This window comes from Onychostoma macrolepis, chromosome 07, assembly GCF_012432095.1.
Source record: "Onychostoma macrolepis isolate SWU-2019 chromosome 07, ASM1243209v1, whole genome shotgun sequence".
Classification (NCBI taxonomy): domain Eukaryota; kingdom Metazoa; phylum Chordata; class Actinopteri; order Cypriniformes; family Cyprinidae; genus Onychostoma; species Onychostoma macrolepis.
In genome coordinates, this window is record NC_081161.1 from 9,722,201 (window position 1) to 9,743,351 (window position 21,151).

The following is a 21,151-nucleotide window of genomic DNA, read 5'->3' on the forward strand; positions in this document are numbered from 1 at the left end:
CCGCTCACACAGAAGCCACTTTCCAACCATGCAGCCATGCAGGGAATTTGCGTAACCAATTTGAACATGAGCAAACTTTTTTGTCCTTCTGCGAAATGACTGGATTTCACACACAAAATTTCACAGAGCAACAGAAAATGTGTCTACACTTCAATATCTTAGACTGTCCAGTTAAATATTCCACCATTAATAAAGTCTTGCTTCCAATCACATTTAATTTGAGTTCATGTAGCATCAGCTGGTCTAAAGTCTGTTTCCTATAAAATTCATGTCCTGTTTAATACAGTAAAGTTCTCCGTCTGCCTGCATTTTTTTGTGAAAGCAATGTCTGCCAGAGAGCTAATTTATAGTCTGTTTGTTCAAACTAGCTATAGAGCTAGATTGAACAAACAGATCAACTCAGCTATTTCCTGCACTTTTCACCATTTCTAGTATAATATGAAACTATAACAAAGCAGTTACCTAAAGTAAATAGGCAAATCAGTCTGGATTGGCTCAATTTGTGTATGTGCGTAGGTTGAAAGGAGAAGTGTGCAATAAGACGACTCCTTACCAGTTCCACATGTAGCGCTGCATTCAGTCCAAGCCCCATAAATCCACTGGAAATAAGAGACAGCAGTGCCATTGTTGGAGTCCAAAAGAGTGTCTCTACTTATGGTGTACTCATACCTCACCCCCGGGTTGGTCTCTTGAAAAAGCAGCTGGAGAAAATTGAGGGCAGATTAAACAGAATCCTTGACACATCAACATACAAACAACATACAAACCTATAAATCTCAGACTTGGAATCTAGGGATATGGCCATATAATCCGATATCAATATGTAAGAATTCTATGATGTTGTATTGGTTCTTTTAATCAAAAAGGTCAAATTAATGAAGTAGCAGTTTCTACAAATAAGCAATCAGATTTGAAAATTTGTGAAAAAAAATGGTCAAGTGCTATATATTAAGTAACAGGTAAGTCTGTGGTTAATTTTCTTGGTTAATTTTGTTATTAAATATTGCACACTTGAAAGTATGCAATATCGCATATATTTTCAGCACACATTTTAATTACAACATTGTGATGCATTGCACCTTACCTAATTGTGACTGTATGGATGTATTCTATTGTGAGGCAGTTGCTAGCCCATAATGTAAGGTTTTACATATTTTAGTGTTGAGACCAGCAACTTTTGTAAAAGCTTTGAAAATGTGAAATCTGATTGGTAGTACAAAGTAGTACAAGATTTTTCCCTAAAAGTTGAACCAACATAATTATGAGTATAACATTTTTTGTCTTTGCAGCAGAACCGTAAAACCCAAAAAGTGAGGTTGTAAGCTGCTCTCTTCCACAAGGGATTTAAGAATATGGAGAGTGATAAGAGAATATTTCATTTGTCTACCTCCTGCTGCTGTAGACATCTTTCTTTCTCCACCCGCGCAAAGGCCTCGAATCGCTCTGTGGGAGGAGGTCCTTTATCTAGAAGGCCCCTCTGCTACACATACTATCCTAAATCCCTATTAAACAGAATCTTCACTTTAATGGTGCTACAACATGAAAACCACGTGGCTATCGTGATCATAAAGCTTAGTCCGCTAATGATTACAATTGGGAATAAGCCTTTTACGCAATAAATTCAATCATTAAATTCACATCTTTTGTTATTGAAAAAGATCCTAAAGCTACTTCCTGCCGAGTAGAATTTTATGCAAATCCACTGGGTTAAGCCTTTGATTTCACTTTCCCTGACAGATAAAGCTGTTCTGTTTTCTCAGTTTAAATATTTACTCTCGAAGGAGATTTAAAAAAAATAAATAAATAAATAAAATAGCAGGATGCCATACATTGAGTATATTTCTTTTTAGAAGTCTTTACATAAAAACAAATCTATGTGCTCAGAGAAATTTGCAGATTTTATTATTCATAAAGGATAGGCCTGTTATCCATTATAGTGTTTGAAGCTGTAAATTGTCCCCTGGATAATATAAAATAAGTTGTTTGTATATCTTTCCATGCGACAAATGTGAGACGTTCAATTATAATGTATACCATTTTAGGTCTCTATTTAAACTCTAAACCACATTTCAGGCACAGATTCACTAAACTGTGACCTAGTTTAGCAGAGCACTTTAGCAGGTGCCTGTGAAAAGAGACAGGCCACAAACATCACATGCTAAATTCTGCTCATAAGCAGTACGTGAGACTTCAGCATGGGACTGAGTACCTGGATCCACACTGGCTCCATAGTCGGTCCGGGGGAAGATAGGTTTTCCAGCTGCCCGGTCCTTTCGTAAGTAAATACTGTTCCTGCTGCTTTATACTCGCCATTCCACTGAATCGTCCAGCCACCATTCAGGAAATATTTTTCAGGGTCATTACTGCGCAATGCCAAGTAGTTCCCAGCCTCTGCGACTTCCTCAATACGGATGTCCCGTGCTCCTTCCGGAATTAGACCTATGTCTACATAGCCTGGGAGACAAAAAAAATTACCTCAGCTTATTCAAACAAATAAAGCAGAAAGAAAACAAACATGCAATCTTATATTTATGCTGCTTTGAGTAAAATATAAACAAACTCATTTTACAAACCGAGCCCTTCACTGTCCTCAAAGGTCTTCCTCACTGTTTCGCATGTAGATCCATTTCCATGGCACACTCCACACTGATCCTCAACAGCATCTGAGTCAATCTCATAATCACAGCCTAAGTACTGACACGAAGAGACAGATCATAAATTTAACTCCACAATTAAAATAGATTGATGTGAATTATTGTGATATTTTTCTCAGTTTGAACTCTCATTCTGACAGCTCCTATTCACTGCAGAAGAAATTGCTCCAAATCTGTTCAAATGAAGGAACAAAATCAGCTACATCTTGGATGGCTTGAGGGTGAGTAAATTTTTAGTAAATTTTCATTTTATATATATACAGTGTAGTACTGTGAAAAGTCTTAAGCCACCATCAGCAAATTAAGATACAAACAGAAAATAAAGGAAATATGTACAGTAAATTTAAAAAATGTCTTCTTCAGACAGAAGTCAGTATTCGTGTGACCTTCCTTAACACTGTGCACATCTTGAACTCTTTTGTTGAGACTGTCCTGAAGTTTTCTGGAGTAATCTTTTGATATATTATACCAGGCTTCTTTCAGCCCTTCCCAGAGTTCTTCTTTAGATTTAAGCTATCTTTTATTTTTTTCTCCGTCTAGGTGATCTCATACTGCCTCTATAATATTCAGGTCTGGACTCTGTGGAGGCCGGTCCATGACTGTCAGTGTTTTATCAGCTGTTTTTCTCTCCAAGTATGATTTCACTGCATTAGCAGTGTGCTTTGGATTATTATCATGCTAAAAAATAAAATCATTCCCAATCAGGCACTTTCCAGAAGGAATGGCATGACAAATTGTCCTGTACTTTTCAAAATTCATGATCCCATTAATTTGAACAATATCAAACCACTAGCAGTTCTTTAGATTTCTTGAATACCACATCTTGGTTATCCAGTTTGTTGCTGATTTCCCTTTGAGAGTGGCCTTGCTGATGCACAATTACAATATTACCTCTGTCAAATTCTGTGATCTTTGGCATTTTGAATGGATTGATGTTACAGAGAGTTGGTCTTATACATATTAGCAAACAGCCAACTCATACAACATGTGTAATGCTCAAGCATGTCTTGAAAAAACCTGGTGTAAAACACCTTTTTGACATGAGATAGCAGGTATTAGAAATGACATTAATTAGGGAGGTCACAAGCAAGGTCACAAGAGGTTTTTTTTTTTTTAATACTACATACAAATTTCCTGTATTTTCTGATTATATTCTAATAAAGAGACTGAGAAATAATTATATATGTCATTATACTATTGCTATAACAGCAAATCACCATTTTAGATCGACTAACTGTAATACTGTAGAAGATTTGCATTTGAACTGAAAGCATAGCCTAAATCTAGGCTATGCGTTGACAGTTTCAGAGCAAAACACAAAACTGTAACATTTCATTCACTCACACACTTCACTCAAACATCTGGTAAGTGTTCATTTAAAGTAATTTTAAGTGCTTAGAAAAGTAACAACTCTCCTCAGTAAATTTCTGCAGCAGTTTCACAGGGCCATGGGTCAGTTCAGTGAAACTGAAAATGTTTGCAGTCCACTAAATATTTAACTCCTTTATTGTATAAAAGAACAAAACCGCATTGAAAACAATAGCTTCCTCCTCTGAATTTAACAATACCGTGTGTAACTTCAGCCTGGGGTCATACAAGGACTCATTCAAATATTTATCTGAATTAAGTTTGAGAAGAGAGTGGAAGATTGTTTGCTGACATGTTCTCATGATTTCACACCCCACTGTTTTTGTGAGACTCTCGAGGTATTATTTCACGATAGACTGACACTCAAGCTGACAGATCATCAATGGTTTACAATGAAAATGACAAGCAGAAATTTACATGGACGGTCTGAGACTGAGCAAAGAGGTCAAAGCCATTACCAACCTTACAAATGCCATTAATGCATATGTCATGGCTCTGACTGCCTTCATAGCACTGTGTTCCGTCTATGACAGTGTCCAGCATCCTCTCGGAAAAGTGCTCATTCACAGGTCTACAGTGCAGCTCACACGCATTAACTGGAATGACACAAACATATCCCATCTGAGAAATCTATTTAAAGAGTGCTGCAACATGAAAACTCTGATTCTTTCCCCAGCACATGTCTGCACATATAGTGCCATAATGCGCACCTCTGTTATTTACATGTATCCATTTATAAAACTTTCCCTTATATGGGATTGTGTTAAAGCGGCTGCACTGGATGTGTCTGAAGCTGGGCTGGTCTGCAGGGCAGGGGTCACGGTTACAGGTTCGATATCTGCGGCGCTCTCCAAGACAGTATTTACCTCCATACTTGGGTCTGAAAAGCAAATGCATTTAAAATGTCATTTAATCAAATCAAAAAAAGTCATTTAAAATCTGTATACAACATGTTTATGTATACATGATCTTATTAAATATTTGATATATTTGATTTACTTTTACACTTATGTCCTTGGAGTTTGTGAACCCCAAAATGAAAGGAATTCATAACGAATTCATTCATTTGGAATTTGTGTGAGGGTGAGTAAATGGCAGATTTATTTATTTTTTTTGGCTACACAGTTGCTAGAGGTTTTGTTAGGTGGTGTCCTAGTCTCGCGTAGCCAGACCTTCAGACTGACTGCTGAATGTCTGGGAACTTTGGCAGCTTTGAATGGCCAAGGCCTGCCCAAGAGGCTTGACGACTGACAGGTAAAGCAACCAATCACGTTTCGTTTTGTTCCGCATCATGTTTAGGTGCGTGGAAATGTCGCCACAATAACAGTAAATGTAAAACTCTCAGACATATTTGAAAGATTCTATCCCGCAAACTTTAAAATTTTCACATACTTTTGAAAATTCAGCATTTAGTTGATCCTGACAAGCGCTCATCACAGTTGTAAACACGATGGCTTTCTTCTTTCGTGAAGGGGTTTGGTGCCACGGCATCTTTGATTCCAGGCGGAACGTTAAAGAATGCGACACAAACGTCTCCCGGAAATCCTCTATAATTCAACCAATCCGACGATGACTTCGAAACTCCAGAATTGTTTCCAGATAATTGTGCCATATGCATCAGACGTTTAGCCAACGTTCCATGAGGCTGACATCTGAGGCTGAGACTAGAGGTGTCCTAGCAAAGTCAAAAGAGCCCACCGCCATTTGTGACCAAACAGGTATCCCAATAAGATTTTCTGTAAGGTTTTTTTTTTCTGACATGCTGGTGAGAAGCAAATGCAATCATTTCCTTATCATCCATAAACATTCTGGTTTCCTAGCAAACTCAAAAGAGCCCACCTTCATTCATTCATAAGCTGATTGTGTCCAAACAGGTATCCCAATAATAATGCCCACCCTAATCTATCCTTGTTCAGGTTAACATGTAATTCTGCATGAAACTCACACCATTGGTGAGCCAGAAATGTATGTGTTTTTGAACCATGACATGCTAACACGCTTGGTGAAGTCCACCTATAAATGGCTTACTCATAGTTGTACCTGTACCAGTGGCGTAGCCAGAATTTAAATTTTTTGGGGGGGCGGCTCTATATTACATGTAGGCTATAATGTCTATATTAAATGTGCGCATTTTCAAGTGTTTGTGCGGCAAGTGTGGAAGCTGAATAGCAGCGCGCTTATTTTAAAAATTATTTTATTTATTTTTCATTATATTTACTGTAATTAACCTCCCGTTCTTGTTCACAATATAATGGCATTCAATCGTCGCACGCAATCACGGAGAATAGGCTGTGACTCGATTATTAAGTTGGCTTGAAAAAGCCAACTTACTGATCTACTATCTAAACTTATTATTATTCTTCTGAGCCAAAGTTTAAACCCTATCTCCTCCTAGAGCTTTCATGCTAAAGCCACCAAACTCAGACCAGACCTTCAGACTGGTCTGATTCAGGTTGCTATGTCTTTTCAGACTGATCCGACATATGGTTTATTCACCTAATCATGATTAATCACAAATTTTAAATACTAGGATTTACCTGTAAATGTGTTGAAATAAAGAAATGCATAGCAAACTAGTTTAAGGAAACTTTCACACCTCCGCCAGGTATGAGACATAATCCTTATTATTCTTTTGTTTTTATTCAGCCATTATCAGCCTTTATACTGGCAGTAAAACGTTTACCAAGCCACATCGCTTCAATCCCAGTATACATTTACCCAACTATTATCAAAAGTATTTCTAAATAAATACAACAAAACATTTTCTTGCGACCTTACGTGAAGTATTATGACAAAATGTATTATGAAGAAGAATTGGACCTGTTCTGCAGGTGCATTAGAGCTAACATTAGCATCATGCTACATAAGACAATTTATGAGATTAATAGTACACTTTTATTCTGAACTCACTTCGACCACATAGAAACACCATAGTCTATTAATCTATTCTACTTCTAACATTTCTAATCTAATATTTCTATCTATCTATCTATCTATCTATCTGATAGATTGTATTGTCTTCAAACCTTTAAAACTACTTCAAATTAGTTAAAACTGAAAACCTTCAAACGTCAAGCTGTTAAAACTACTTCAAACTTTCTGGCTAGACTTTTTCAAGCCAACTTAAAGTTTGTCTACAAACTTTACTCATCTAGTTTTTAATTATCGTCTATGGGCTGGAAATATTTATTTATTTAAATCATAAAGTCAGCACATGAAAAATGTGAGCATTATATTTAATACAATAAGTTTGTCCTAAACCTTTAATTGAATCCTTCTATATAGCCTTCAGTCGTAAATAATGTTTTAAGCTTTAGCTAATTCTTAATGTTTTTTAATGTGATATGTTGTTTGTATAGTTTTATCACCGCATCGAGATAAATACATTTCAACTTTTCAGAATGCCACAAGCGCACCACGGGTCATGTGACAAGAACCAACCAATCAGCTTCATCCTTTAATAATAACATTAGGTGTGTTCGACTTGAAGTGGCGCTGCGCAGAATGATCAGTGTATGACATCAAAGTTTCCGCGAGAGTGATTTGAAAGCATCAGGATCAATCTGCTCTCTTATCGCTCTTGCGGTACTTTGATGTCATACACTGATCATTCTGCGCAGTGCCGTTTCAAGTCGAATACACCTATAGAAAGCTCAGCCGAGACGGAGGAAGAGCTGATTATAGCCGTACAGGGATAGCCATTTTAAATAAATTTAGTAGCAGAGCGAAAGCGATTTTTAGTGCTGGAAATGCGTTTGTCCTTTGCTGAAACCTCGTGGCTACGCCACTGACCTGTGCATTAAACTGGGATAGGAGAAAGTAGCCTATTTTAGCATCAAATCACATGCTTAAGGGCAGGCCCGTAGCCAGCTATGAGGTACATTTTTCATGTTCAAAAATAAAATTTGTTCTCTGAATGACCAATTTGCTATTAAACTCCTCATATGTCTGTATGTATAATTCAGTTTAGACAGTTTGCAAGAATGTTTAGCGTCCGTGGTATGAAAATGATCGCTGCGGGACGCTGGCGGAGTGAACGAGGCTTGAGAGAGTTGCGAGTGAGGACGCGAGCGCAGTCTCCGTGTTGCCAAATCCAGCTAATATGCACGTTTTTGACTTGTCTTTCCCACTTAATTTGACACTTTAGAAAGTTAATAATGTAGGACCTTGCGGTTTAGGGTCAGCGATATCTTTATCTTATCTTATTTGCAAAAGATTTGTAATATATTCAGTTTATTTTTATTTACTGATGGGCTTTTGCTCATCTTAATAGCAATATCTGGCAACACTGCATCGCCGTAATCACCAGTAATCAAAAAAGCCCATTTCTGACATAGCCTACCCTACGACATTCGATAAGGGAAACGCAAAAAATAAAATAAAAAAAAATTCATATTATCTGTCAGAAACGTTATCAACGCTGTCAAAAACAGTAGCATTTAACACTAGTGCAGAGATCTGTAGAAAAAGTAGGTTACAGAATAAAATGAAATATGCAAACACTATGAAGAAGTATATGCCAAGTCATTCATAGTAGTTAAATTTTCACAAATCATGCTATAAACATTTATAAGAGCACTAGACAAAGTTATCAGCTACACCGCAATGGTTATAAATAAAAACTATAACAGTATTGTTGCATGTATAATAAACAACTGATAAAATTATCCACCCCATAACTATAGAAATGTATTAACAAATTTTGATGCAATAAATAGGGTATGATTTAAAAATTAAAATCCCTCCAAAACAGAGAAAACTTCTTTCTTTCACAAAAATGTCTGTCTATTTTAAAGTGTTAATAGTGTATATTGAGTTGTATATATAGGGGTTATTATAGCACAATTCTATAATAAGAGGTTATTATAGCATCCAATCTCCCCCCAACCATCCCCCCATCCGGACCTCACTAATTTTCAAAGCCTGGCTACGGCCATGCTTAAGGGTGATGTTTGTAAGATTATTTATGCCAAAATGCATTCAATTAACCCAGATTATTGTTCATGAGTTTATCTACCCCAAAATTGTAAACATGAAGCCTCCCAGACACCATCAAAACATTTACCGTAGTAGAGTGGCTCAAACAGATCCGGCAATCTCTTTCGAGCAATGGCGAAAGTTTCTATTTCAGTGAGTTTCTACTGTAGCAGGCTGAGCCAGAAGGTGTTGGGATCATGGCTGATGCATTACATGGGAAAACAATTCAGATTCGGTTACAGAAGTGCTAACCAAAATTTGAAGACTTGCCATAATATGAAGAAATGGGTTAAAGCAAGAGTAAACAACTTGTTACTTTTACAAGATGTAGAAATATGATGGAATGTTTGGGTTTCAATTAGGGCTGCAACGATTAGTCGACATTATCGACAACGTCGACAATAAAAAATTGTCTACAAATATTTTTGTTGTCGAGTAATCGTTTGATCTCATATGACCTAATGTAAGAGCCTGCAATACTGCGGTTTGACGAGTGTGGCGCTGTAGCGCAAGACTGTAATTCAGATCTCCTGGATGCAATTCAAGAGAAGAAGATAGACATAGCGCTTCTTCAGAGAAAGTGCGTTCAAACTTGAGCGGCGTTTGGATGAATATGTAAATATATATTGCGCGCTTTCCTCTCAGTAACGAAATAAGCACAACAAAAACTGGGAGCAGTGTGAAAGCAGCAGTTAAAAGTGCATCTGATTACAACGATGTGGATGTTTGCATGAGCTCTGCTTTTCAGTAACGTAACGTTACTCCAGTGAAGTCCAGTCACATCATGTTTATTTATGTAGTACTTTATGCAATAGATAGCCTTAATTCAAGCAACTTTACGGTATTAAACATGAAAAACCAGAGTCAGTGTTGCTTTCAGTTAGAATTACAACTTGATTTTCTGTAAAGCAGCTCTCCAGTGTGGAGCTAGCTAATGATAAAATATTTTTATTAGTGGGAAAAAAATAATTTCATTAAAGTGATAGTTTGGTTTACAGAGATCAAAGCTTGATCTAGCTCAGGACTGTTTTGGTTATCATAACCCTATAAGGTATTTTAAGACATTATGTTGTGAATAAAATAGTTTATCCAAAGCGTTTTATCACTTACCTTTATTTTGTTTCTTATCTATATGACTTACAAAAGGAGATGTTAGGCAGAATGTGAAAGATGTGTCATTCAGTTACTTTTTCATGTAGCTAATTAAATGGTGAGAGAGTGTCTCTGTCTGTCATCTTATTTTGTGTGCCAAATACATCTATTTGTATAATGAATTGGTAACACTTTACAATAAGGTATAATTTGTTAACATTAATGTATTAATTAACATCAATGAACAATGCATTTATTACATTTAACTATTAATCTTTGTTAATGTTGGTTAACAAAAATACAGTTGTTCATTGTTTGTTCATGTTAGTTCACAGTGCATTTACCAATGTTAAAAAACACAACTTGTGATTTTAATAATGCATTAGTAAATGCTGAAATTAACATTAACTAAGATTAACAAATGCAGTAGAAGTATTGTTCATTCTTAGTTCATGTTTACTAATGTTAACTAATGAACCTTATTGTAAAGTGTTACCAATTAATTGTATAATAATTGTAATTACATAATATGCTTTTCTAAAGCTGAAGTGACCTTTATTTATGTTAGAATATGTCTAACTTAATATTTTAACTAGTTGAAAAATCTAAATAATCAAACAAAGTCTACTGATTAACCAGTGAAATAATCGACGATTAGTCGATTAACCGTTCTAATAATCATTAGATTAATCGATTATCAAAATAATCGTTTGTTGCAGCCCTAGTTTCAACTGAGGCACCAAACTTGCAGAATTTCTTCTTGATAGGTAAGCTAAACTCTAAATGTTTTTCCCACAGATGCTAGCTCTTTGGTATAAAGCCCCAGATAAAATTGATAGAATAATGTAAGGGCATGATGAGTGTATGGGGACTTTGCAAAGATTGTTTGGAAGATACACAGAAGCATACTTCATCTTTTTGTTTTACTAGAAAAAACATATTTACTGTAATAAATACACAGAGGACGTGGTGACAAATAGTAGTAGATCTTTTTCCCATATCCTTAAAAGTTCTTCTGAAATACAATGCAGATGTTGCACATGCTTTCCATCAACTACAACATCCTAGAGATGCATTCACAAGCAGGCCACAACCTGGTTCTATAACCATTTCCATCCTTGAAAACTTGCTTGGGGTACAAATCATCTGCCAGGATAGAGAATCCAGTCCAAGCCAAATATATTAAATGGTTATACTTCATAAACTCTGAACCTTTGGACCAGAGACAGTGACTGATTTATTGGTCGAGTGAGGCTCTCTGACACCATATGGGATCTGAATTTCTCACCATTTAACAATTTGTTGGAACTGCAGAGACCCTAGAATGCCATTGAAGATGATTGAAAATATAAAATTAATTATAATTACATGTATGAAACTCCAAACACATTATGCTGATGCGGTGGTGAGAAATAAATGCAGTCCCTTCCTCATCAAATGCTAGCCTTTTCCCATACAATCTATGGTTTGTGGTTTTTCAGAGTAAACCAGATTAAGCTGCTGTAGCTGTAAGGATTACTTTCACACTACCTTGGAGTTTGGTGAATTTGTGAACACCATTGGCTTAATTGTATGGACAAAACATTCTTCAAAATATCTGTTCCACAGAAGAAATTCAAAAATCAAAAAATCACCCATTCATTTATTTGCTTCCTTATATGCAGTTTCTAGAGGTTTCTGAATGTTTGCTAGTCAAGAGAGCCCAATGCCATGCATTAACCAGTGATTGTGTTCGGACAGGGATACCAAAAGGATATATTTTTTTTTTATTCTGACATGCTGGTGAGAAATAAATGCATTCATTTACTTGTCAACCATAAACATGCTAGTCTTTTTCTATACGAGCTATGATAAAATGTTTTGTGGTTTATCCTAGTAAAGTGAGTGAGCACAAATTGTGTGTGTGTTTAGGAAACTCACACAGGGTTGACACACTCCCTCTGGGCATTCTGAACGCCAACACCGCATGTCCTGGTGCATCTGGACCACTCGCTCCATGAATCCCAGCCACCATTCACGCTTTTAGTCTGGAAGCCCATCTCCACACATTCCCCATCAAAGCACCACTGACCAAAAAAAATTAAAAAAACATTATCAAGACTTTGAGTTAGTCAGAGGAATTCAAAAGGAGAACTACATGGTGAACTTCATGCAGGCAAATGAAAAGCCCACAGAAAGCCTGGCTTGCCTTGCCCTCACCACACTTGGTCCCATCCACAGCGCCATCCAGCCTAGAGTGGCAGGTTGAGCCCACTGTGCACCACAGGGTGCTGCAGATATTCTGAAGGGTACAGTCATTTAAGAATAATTCAGAATAGTTCAAAGAGCTACATAAAATTTTATTATAAATGTAGTAGAAGTGTCTTTATTCCTTATCAGTGGAAGCTTATTTTTGCCACTGAATGAAAAAATAAATAAATAAAAAAGGTAATTGATAACAATTCAATCTTTTTATATTTCATAGTTTGGATTTTTTAAGAGAAAAAAACTATATAGAAACTCACAATTCTGAGTAAAAAAAGTTTCCGAATTGCAAAATATAAACTGAGAATTCTTTCACGCAATTGTGAGTTCATATCTCTTTTTTCTCAGAAATGCAAGATTTTTTCTCAGAAATGCAAGTCTGAATTGTAAGATGTAGACTCAGAATTACAAGAAAAACAGTCCAGATAAAACGGTCGCAATTGCTTGATTATTTTATCCTGTGGCAGAAAAAAGCTTTCATACTTATCTGTTCATTTTGTGTTAAATTGTTTTATACCTTTTTAACAAAAGTTATGTTAAGTGTCAAGTGGTGTAACCATTAAATAACATATTTTCGGAATCAAGTGTACCCTATCTGTCGGTCACTACGAGTTATGTCGTGACGACATAGGGGATTTACTTGGGAGCCCCAATCATCTCTGACTTAAGAGAAAACGCCAATGAATATTGGCTAGTGGATTTTGCATACCTGCGCCACTCCCCGTGCACACGGGTATAAATAGGCGGCAGGTGCATCCACTCATTAGCTTTTTGCTTCGGAGCTGAGTGGATGAGAAGAGTGCTGATCTCCACAAAAGCCTTTCATCTTTTATTCGTTCCTGGTTGGCGTCATGGTGCAGTCAGCGGAGTCCCTCTCAGCAGCGATTCCCCTGGGCACTTCAACTGAAAGAGCAAATTCTAAAAGAGCAAATCACGAACGGTCACGTCTTTTTCAAGATGCCGTTCCGTTCGTGTCTTCTTGGTTGCGGTTGTTACCTGTCTGCGGATGACGGACACGATCGTTGTCTTCAGTGTCTAGGCCTCCAGCACGCTGAAGATGCGTTCGTGGATGACTCATGCGCCTGTTGTGGGCGCATGAGCATGACGTCGCTGCGATCTCGCCTTTCTTTTCTGAAAAGATTGGCACCCTCTGCCGCCACCCGTCCTGATCTCTCTAGCTCGAGCAGAGGATCGCCGGCTGGCGCTCTGGGAGATCTGAGGGTCACAGTAAGAGCTTCTCCGCCGGGTACGTCCCCACGGACCTCTTACTCCTCACGCAGCGAATGTCCCGTACTCAGTGGTCCCTGCGGGCACCAAGGTTAGCGAATTTGCGCTGGGGCGTTGGGAAGGTTGCGATCTTTCGCATGGCATTTGTCTGTCACACGCTCGCTTGTCAGCTTCTGCATGCCACAATGTTGTGACGGGGTTCAGGTTGTGGCGCTTTCCATAGAACCCCTATGTCGTCACGACATAACTCGTAGTGACCCACAGATAGGGAACGTCTCGGTTACGTACGTAACCCTCGTTCCCTGATGGAGGGAACGGAGACATTATGTCCCCATGCCACAATCTCGAACCATCGCTGGTTGCCAGGGACTCGTTCTCGGCTCCTCAGCGTAAAACCTAATGAGTGGATGCACCTGCCGCCTATTTATACCCGTGTGCACGGGGAGTGGCTCAGGTATGCAAAATCCACTAGCCAATATTCATTGGTGTTTTCTCTTAAGTCAGAGATGATTGGGGCTCCCAAGTAAATCCCCTATGTCGTCACGACACAACGTCTCCGTTCCCTCCATCAGGGAACAAGGGTTACGTACGTAACCGAGACGTTCATATTTTCAAAATGTTAGTTTGTACTAAAAACAATGATGACATTTTTATTTTACTATGTACCAAAAGAACATTATGTTTGCCTATATGCAGTAGGCAGTTTTTAAGCTGCTGATGTTAAGTATTTGGCTTGCAGTCTTCAGTGGAGGGGCTCGAGGAAGCAGCTTCAACTTGAGTTCTGATACCCCAAGGGACTACTAGTGCTTGGAAGATAAGTTTGGATGGATACTTCAATTATGTTGGTGGCGTTGAGGAGGCAGCAGGATGCTGAAACAGCTGATGCTGGAGCAAGATGAGTGCTGCTCAAGCTCCAGCGGTTAATTAAAAGATTAGATTTCAATTTCAAATCGCATTTAGGAATTTCATATAATAAAAGAATTACCAATTAGTAAAATGTGAAAATTTTTATTGATAAACAAAAATGATAGAACACAACCATATAGTATGTGTTTTCTTAATATTTGTTTACAAGTATAATATTTTTTTCAAGAATTTTAGCCCTTTTTAAATGCCCAAAAATGGAAAAAAATTTCATCACAGAACATTTAATTTTCAATAAAAATGGTATTATTATTTTTAATGTGCTTTTTGAATAGCTCTAGACATAACAAATGAGTTTCACATCCCTGACATTTTAAATGTCACATTGAAAAATTATGAAACCACATTAATTGAGGCCTTAATTTGAGGCCTACTCTGGAATCATGAAATGCATGGAGTTATGTACTGTACACTTTTTAATGTTCTCCTAAACTTTTGCGAAATGGTAAACCTTGTGTGTTGCATTGCATTTATAAACCTCTGCAATTTCCTCTGGTGTGATTTCTTGAACTGTAACAGCCCTGATAAGGAAACTGAAGTCTGGCTTTATCTGTGTCCGAACGACAGAGTGCCAGCTCTTCTGCTGTGTCTGTGACATTTCACCAATAATTGAAAGATGCCCAGTATCTGCCAACAGCTGCTGCAGAAAGCACAGAGCACATCACTGATGTGATTTGACATCACAAACAACAATTCTGCAATTTGATGCCCTTTTCCCTATTTTAATTCTGCAGGATGCCAAATGTAAATGAGCTATGTTGGCTTTTCCCCTCATTGTTCAGCTAGCTTAGGTGAAAAATTTTAATTTCAAGGTAGAGAGCTCTTTATGTTAAACTGTTTACAAAGTAGTTCTTCTAGTTGGAACATAAGCCCTGCTGTACTAATCATGTGCTTTTCCCCACCAAAACAGCTGGGAATCAGATGGTCCTGATGTAAGACTTCCTCTGTGATGGAAAAGTGTGTGTGTGGTCTATGCCTTACCAGACACTTGAATTAATAGAGGTTTTTGTTGAACTGTTCACAATTTAATAGTGAGACATTTAAAGCAGCCCATGGGCCTGGAAGTACATGAGTTATTTAATGAAATAGTTTCCTAATGAGATCAAATTCAGAACAGATCTTTGTTGAAAAGACCAGCATGGCTGGCTATTGTGTTTCGGGTGCTGGTATTCCCAGTCAAATATCAAATATATTAAGTACACTGAAAAAAAAAACCATACATACATTTTATTATAGTAAAAGTGTAGTAACCATGTTTTGTTTTGTTGGCGTATTCATTACCATTTGCATGACCGCAGTTTTACTACAAGTACCATGGTTAAACTATGGTTAGTATAGCAAAACCATGGTTAATTTGTGGTTATCATTCCCATAGTAACCATGGTTATTTGGTTTAATCTGTAGTAAAATGGTTATTTTCATAAGGGATATGCTATTGCTCACTAAACTTTTGCTTGTAAACAGTGATGTGACAATACATATAATTTTGAATATAAAGTTTAATTTATTAAATCCTGTCAGGAAACCATGTAAAAATAACTTTTACACTTCTTAATTTGTTCACTTCAAAATAACTTCATTAAATGATGTTGAATGATTAAATAATTAAATGATGCAAATCCAACACACTTTTTTCAATGTATAATCCTTATAATTCATTATCTTTTTACTTTGTGTGAATGTTTTTGATAAAAATATATGTTTTTTAAATCAAAATGTAAGGTTTGAACCAAAATCTTTTTATTTAAAAAAATGGGTCCAAAGTATACTTTTTTTCCAGTGTACTTTTAGGATAAGTTGCCTCTGTGTTCCTTTGAAGCTTGAAAGCTCCAGTTCCCATTCTTTGTAACTGTATGAAAAAAGCGACCATTTTACTTTCTTTCTTTTGTGTTACAAAGGAAAGTCATGCACAGAAACTACATTATCTGAACTTTGGCTTTACTGTCAGAAGCACTTATATATTTTTATAAGGTTGCATTATAGCCTACAATTTATTTACAGTTCCTAGCAGATGTGTGGTTCAGAATGTCTTGCTCCATCTGTATTTCATAAACAGATAATTTAAGCCCTTTGTCTGCACTTGTGTACACTTCTGACCCATTTTTCTTAGCAGTTTGGCATCAGACAGCTGTCTGCAGGGGGAATCAGAGGTATTTGTGGGTTCGAGGGAAAATCTTACATCTACATCGTCACAGAGCAGTGAGCTGGATCCGTACTGGAGCTTGCACTGATGAGCAGCGCTGTACAGGACGCCAGGGGGAGCAGAGTGCATCTCCAGGTCGTTTCTGACAGGAGGGTCATCCAGACACCAGCCCCAGCCTCGACTGTGAGGAACATGACAAAAACACACCACATGCAGAAAATACTTAGGCAAAGGTTTCTGGTTTAAGAACAATTCATTCTCAGATTAGTACTTTTATAGGTTGAAATATTACATTATCTTAACTGAATAATTAGATCTTAGATCTCTTAGATCTCGTTGTATTTTAATGTTCTCTAATTCATCAAGGGCCAGATTTAGTGCTTGCACCAGCACAAACCCTCCTTTGGCATTAAAAAAAATCTAAAGTCTAAGTAAGAAAAGCATTTTTTTGCAGTGAGCTACTAATTTTGTTGCTCTTGGAAAGATTGTGTTGGTCATTATGTTCTTTAATTTGTTCATTGTCAGTATATCATCTGCAGAACTTTCCTCTTTCCATTGAGGAGAGTCTCGCTGCATAACAAGATCCAGGTGGCGTGGTTGGATCCAGATCCAACTCCTCCCACCTTACATATACTTAAACCTACCCGTCTCCACCCCCTGATCCCTGAACCTACCAATCTCCACCCCCTAGATGTGGATCCATCCACGCCCCCTGGATCTTGTGTTGTGCAGCGAGCCCTACTTGCTCCCATTGGCACTTTTGCAGTCTCACGCTAATTTGCCCTGTTTAATAAATCTGGCCCAAAAACAGTAATCTGGATTTGTTGTCCCCCTGTAATACAACTGCAATACACCTGTACTAGTATTATAGTTAAAAACTAATGAAGTGCATACCTTTTTATTTAAAAAATAATATCGGAAGACGTACCCGAGTCCATATTAGACTAGAATGATCCAAGATTCATCAGGCTTAAACTGTGAAACTGTTTTTGCCACCACAGAGTCCTGACCTTTACCCCATTGAAAGTCTTTGGGACGTGCTGGAGTTGATTTTACATTGCCTGTCCAAAAACAAGTCACAAACGCTGATATTTAGTTGGACCGCCTTTAGCTTTGATAACATTATGCTTTCGTTGTGGCATTATAAAATTTATTTCCATCAAGTGTTGAGTTCATTTTTGGCCGAGATCTTGTATTTATAACGGAAGCATTGAACCACTCTGTAAAGTCGACTCCAGCACATCCTAAAGACTTTCAATAGCGTTAAGTTCAGGACTCTGTGGTGGCGAATTCATGCATAAAAATTATTCCTCATGCTCACTGAACCACTATTTTACAAATTAAGCCTGGTTAAGCTTGGCATTGTCATCCTGGAATATGTACATGGGCACATCTTCTGACATGCTTAAGAAATAAAAAGCTCTGCACTGCATTAGTTAAAAGAATGGTTGTAAAACATAAAATATGCCAGAATTAATCACTGTGGCAATGATCCAATCCTAGATTCTTCAGTATTTGATCATTAAAATCCAAATGGCAACTTTTTTTGGCCAGGCAGGGTACATAATATGTATGCTAAAGTCAAATTTAGGCCACCTCAAAAACACATTATTGTTAGGACTTCCCCAATAATAAAAGAGCCTGCATAATAGAAAAGATACGCTACAGGAGCTTCCTGAAATGCACTCAGCAAACAGTTTTCCTTTGATGACTGTTTCTTTGTTGTTCATGGTGCTTCTGGTCCACACTTTTTTATAGTGAATGAATAAATTAAATTTTACACTGTGGGTGGAAACATTGGGTTTTTTAACATTATTTGCAGTTCTAAGTTTTTTGTATCAAATTAGTTTGGTACAGACAGCCAAAGTTTATCCAATGATGTCACTTTCAGGTTTAAAGACTAAACTTGAATCACTGCTTGAACTAACTGAACTGCAATAACACTATCTGCTACACTATCTGAGTCTGACATTATGCATCACTGTTTCCGTGTCCAAGAGCTTTATCAGATCCCAAAAGCGGACTACAAACAGTGCTCATCTACACTCACTGTGTGCTGTAATACTTTGAAAACTCAACCTTTATTTCCATATCGAAATCTAAGTTGGCCAGACAGTGATATTTTGGTATTGCTTAATTTTATTGCAGGCCTGTTCAACAGCTGGCACTCCTGGAAAAGTAAAACATTTTCCACATCAATATGCATAGGTTGCAAATTTAATAGTGAAAAACTCCACCTAAGAAACAGAATGCCATTTGACTAAACTGAAAATATTACACAAGCCCTCAAAACCTGCAGTGCAGATTGCTGAAAATGCTCACAAAAAATCTTGCCATTTAGGGAAAGTTAGCGATACTAAATATGTTATTCTATGAAGTACAAAAAAAAAAAAAAAGTAAAAAAAAAAAACTCAACTATACAGGAAATGTTTCAGCCAAAATATAACCATGCAATTTTGGTGCAATATGGACTTAAAATTCTAGGCAACAATCTCCAAGTCAAAGCAGACAGCATGTCAGCCTTTAATTCAGTTTTTGCAATGTAGCTTAAATAATCCAACTGAAAAACACTCAGCAGCTATTACAGACACTGAGGGAAATTGGATACATGCGGCTCTAAATAAATCTCTCTTTAAAGCCCACAATTGTTTTGGTCTGCTTCAGTAAGACTAAACTGTTCAGACAACAAGGAGAGGTCCTTTCTGGACACATGCCATATGCCTCTCAAACCACATGGTCCTTCCATCAAATTCTCTGTAACATAGTCCATATTTAAAAAAACAACCAGGCTGATTTGAAACAGTGTCTTATACAAATATTATTATTGATTTGTTTTCTTTAGTGTATTGCAACTGTCAAAATGCAATAAACTGGCATATTTAGTTGGTAACATTCAGTCCTTTTACATATTGTTGCCACTCCAGCTATTCAAACTGTTATATCAGAGACATATACAAAGAAATGGCTCTCATCTGCCCAAGAGTTTAAAACACAGATAGAATAATGGTGTAAGGGTAGGCCTAAACAATCGAAACCTCAAAGGGATTAAGACTAATTACTCAGTTCCTGGTGGATCCGCTTGGCCTAGATATCGTAACACAGCCCCATCCTGTGTTTGGGCACTGCCAGTTGTGTTAAACACTTCCCTCCATTTCAGGCCAAGCTGCAGCAGGCAAGCCTTGTCTAATTTGCTCCATATGGCAGGCAGCAAAACTAGTGTAACTATGACAGAAGAATCAACACAGCCTTGTTCCTTCTTGGGAAATTTCAGCCATTCGCATTGCCTTTGGCAACACACGCATGCAAAGGTCAAGAAGGACAGAGCCAGCTTGTTGAGAGGGTAAAATACTGATAAAGCGCCCAGTGGCAATTTCTGCCAAGAAGCTTTCCAATGAACTCCATTAATTTCCCTTAAGCATAAAAATCATAGAGTACAAAGATTACACCAATTTGTGCCATCAGAGAAAATTGGCCATCAGTCCATTTTATGCAAAAGTTATTCATTCCACAACTTAGCTAAAATGACTGAGTATTAAAAAAGGCTTTCATAATAAAAATAAAATATTAAAAAAAAAAACAAAGCTGTTAAATGAGAGTTGTGACCTAGCAGTCAGTACATGTACCCTGACATATTGAGCCATGGTGTTCATTCAGTCAACTCAAGTTTAAAAAATCTAATCCCCCTTGACCAATTATATAAGGATACACACACACACACACATTTATATATATATCCACTAGGGGGCAATCTGATTAGTGCCGCAGCTAATCAGGCGACCAATAGAGCTCAACTTGGCTCTGTGAACCAGCATTTTCTATATACTTACATCAAAAGCAAGTATCGCTCGAGTGAAAATTACACAAACTTGGGGGACACATATCCTAAAAGTTTGAAAACCCCTGGTTTAGCTGGTTGCAACTAAACTCTGCAGGATGTTGACCCTCCAAGAGCAGGACTGGACACCACTGCTCTACACCTTTTTTTGTCATCTCTGTACTTTGAATAAAAAAGGGAAAAAAAGAAAAACAATAGTGACAAGTAAAAAAAACATTGTTTTTTACTCACTCGAGGAAGCGGGTGATGTATTCACGGCTGCAGCGTGACCAGTTGGGTGGAGAGGTTCCATACAGGAGCTGTGGAGACATGACGAAAGGTCTTTTCCCAATGGGCTCACAGTCATTGCCGTTCCCATCATGCTGAATCCCAAAGCTGTGGCATAAAAGCAAAGGGTGAGAAGGCACTGCTGGACTGGCTTTCAGCCATATTTCACATTGGCTCAAAAGCTGGTAATGCAATCTGTGGCTAAAAAATAAATAAATTAGGGCAGGAGTAGTGGTTCAGCAAGAGAGTAAAAGATTTTTTTTTTACATTTAGCTTAACTTAATACAATAGCTTAATATCACATTTTCATCACATGGTCCTAGTCCCTGCATGTCCTTGCAAGTCTCCAGTGTTGTCAGTGTAGTTTAAATGTATTCATTAATGTAACTGTATGGAAACTGTATTGATAAAATGTAGTCA

General features: G+C 37.4%; 1 protein-coding gene across 2 annotated transcripts in view; it reads right to left on the reverse strand.

The window, feature by feature from the left end:
* The window catches only part of LOC131544599 (A disintegrin and metalloproteinase with thrombospondin motifs 7), an 82,386-nt gene that overhangs the window by 36,980 nt on the left and 24,255 nt on the right, over nt 1-21,151 (reverse strand). For both annotated transcript variants that reach the window (XM_058782937.1, XM_058782939.1), the window contains 9 exons: nt 20,696-20,839; nt 16,666-16,810; nt 12,280-12,372; nt 12,012-12,157; nt 4,733-4,902; nt 4,485-4,618; nt 2,574-2,694; nt 2,210-2,454; nt 554-701 (listed from right to left, as the gene is read on the reverse strand). In XM_058782937.1, the coding sequence (XP_058638920.1) occupies nt 554-701; nt 2,210-2,454; nt 2,574-2,694; nt 4,485-4,618; nt 4,733-4,902; nt 12,012-12,157; nt 12,280-12,372; nt 16,666-16,810; nt 20,696-20,839 (1,346 nt within the window). The remainder of the gene's footprint in view (nt 1-553; nt 702-2,209; nt 2,455-2,573; nt 2,695-4,484; nt 4,619-4,732; nt 4,903-12,011; nt 12,158-12,279; nt 12,373-16,665; nt 16,811-20,695; nt 20,840-21,151) is intronic.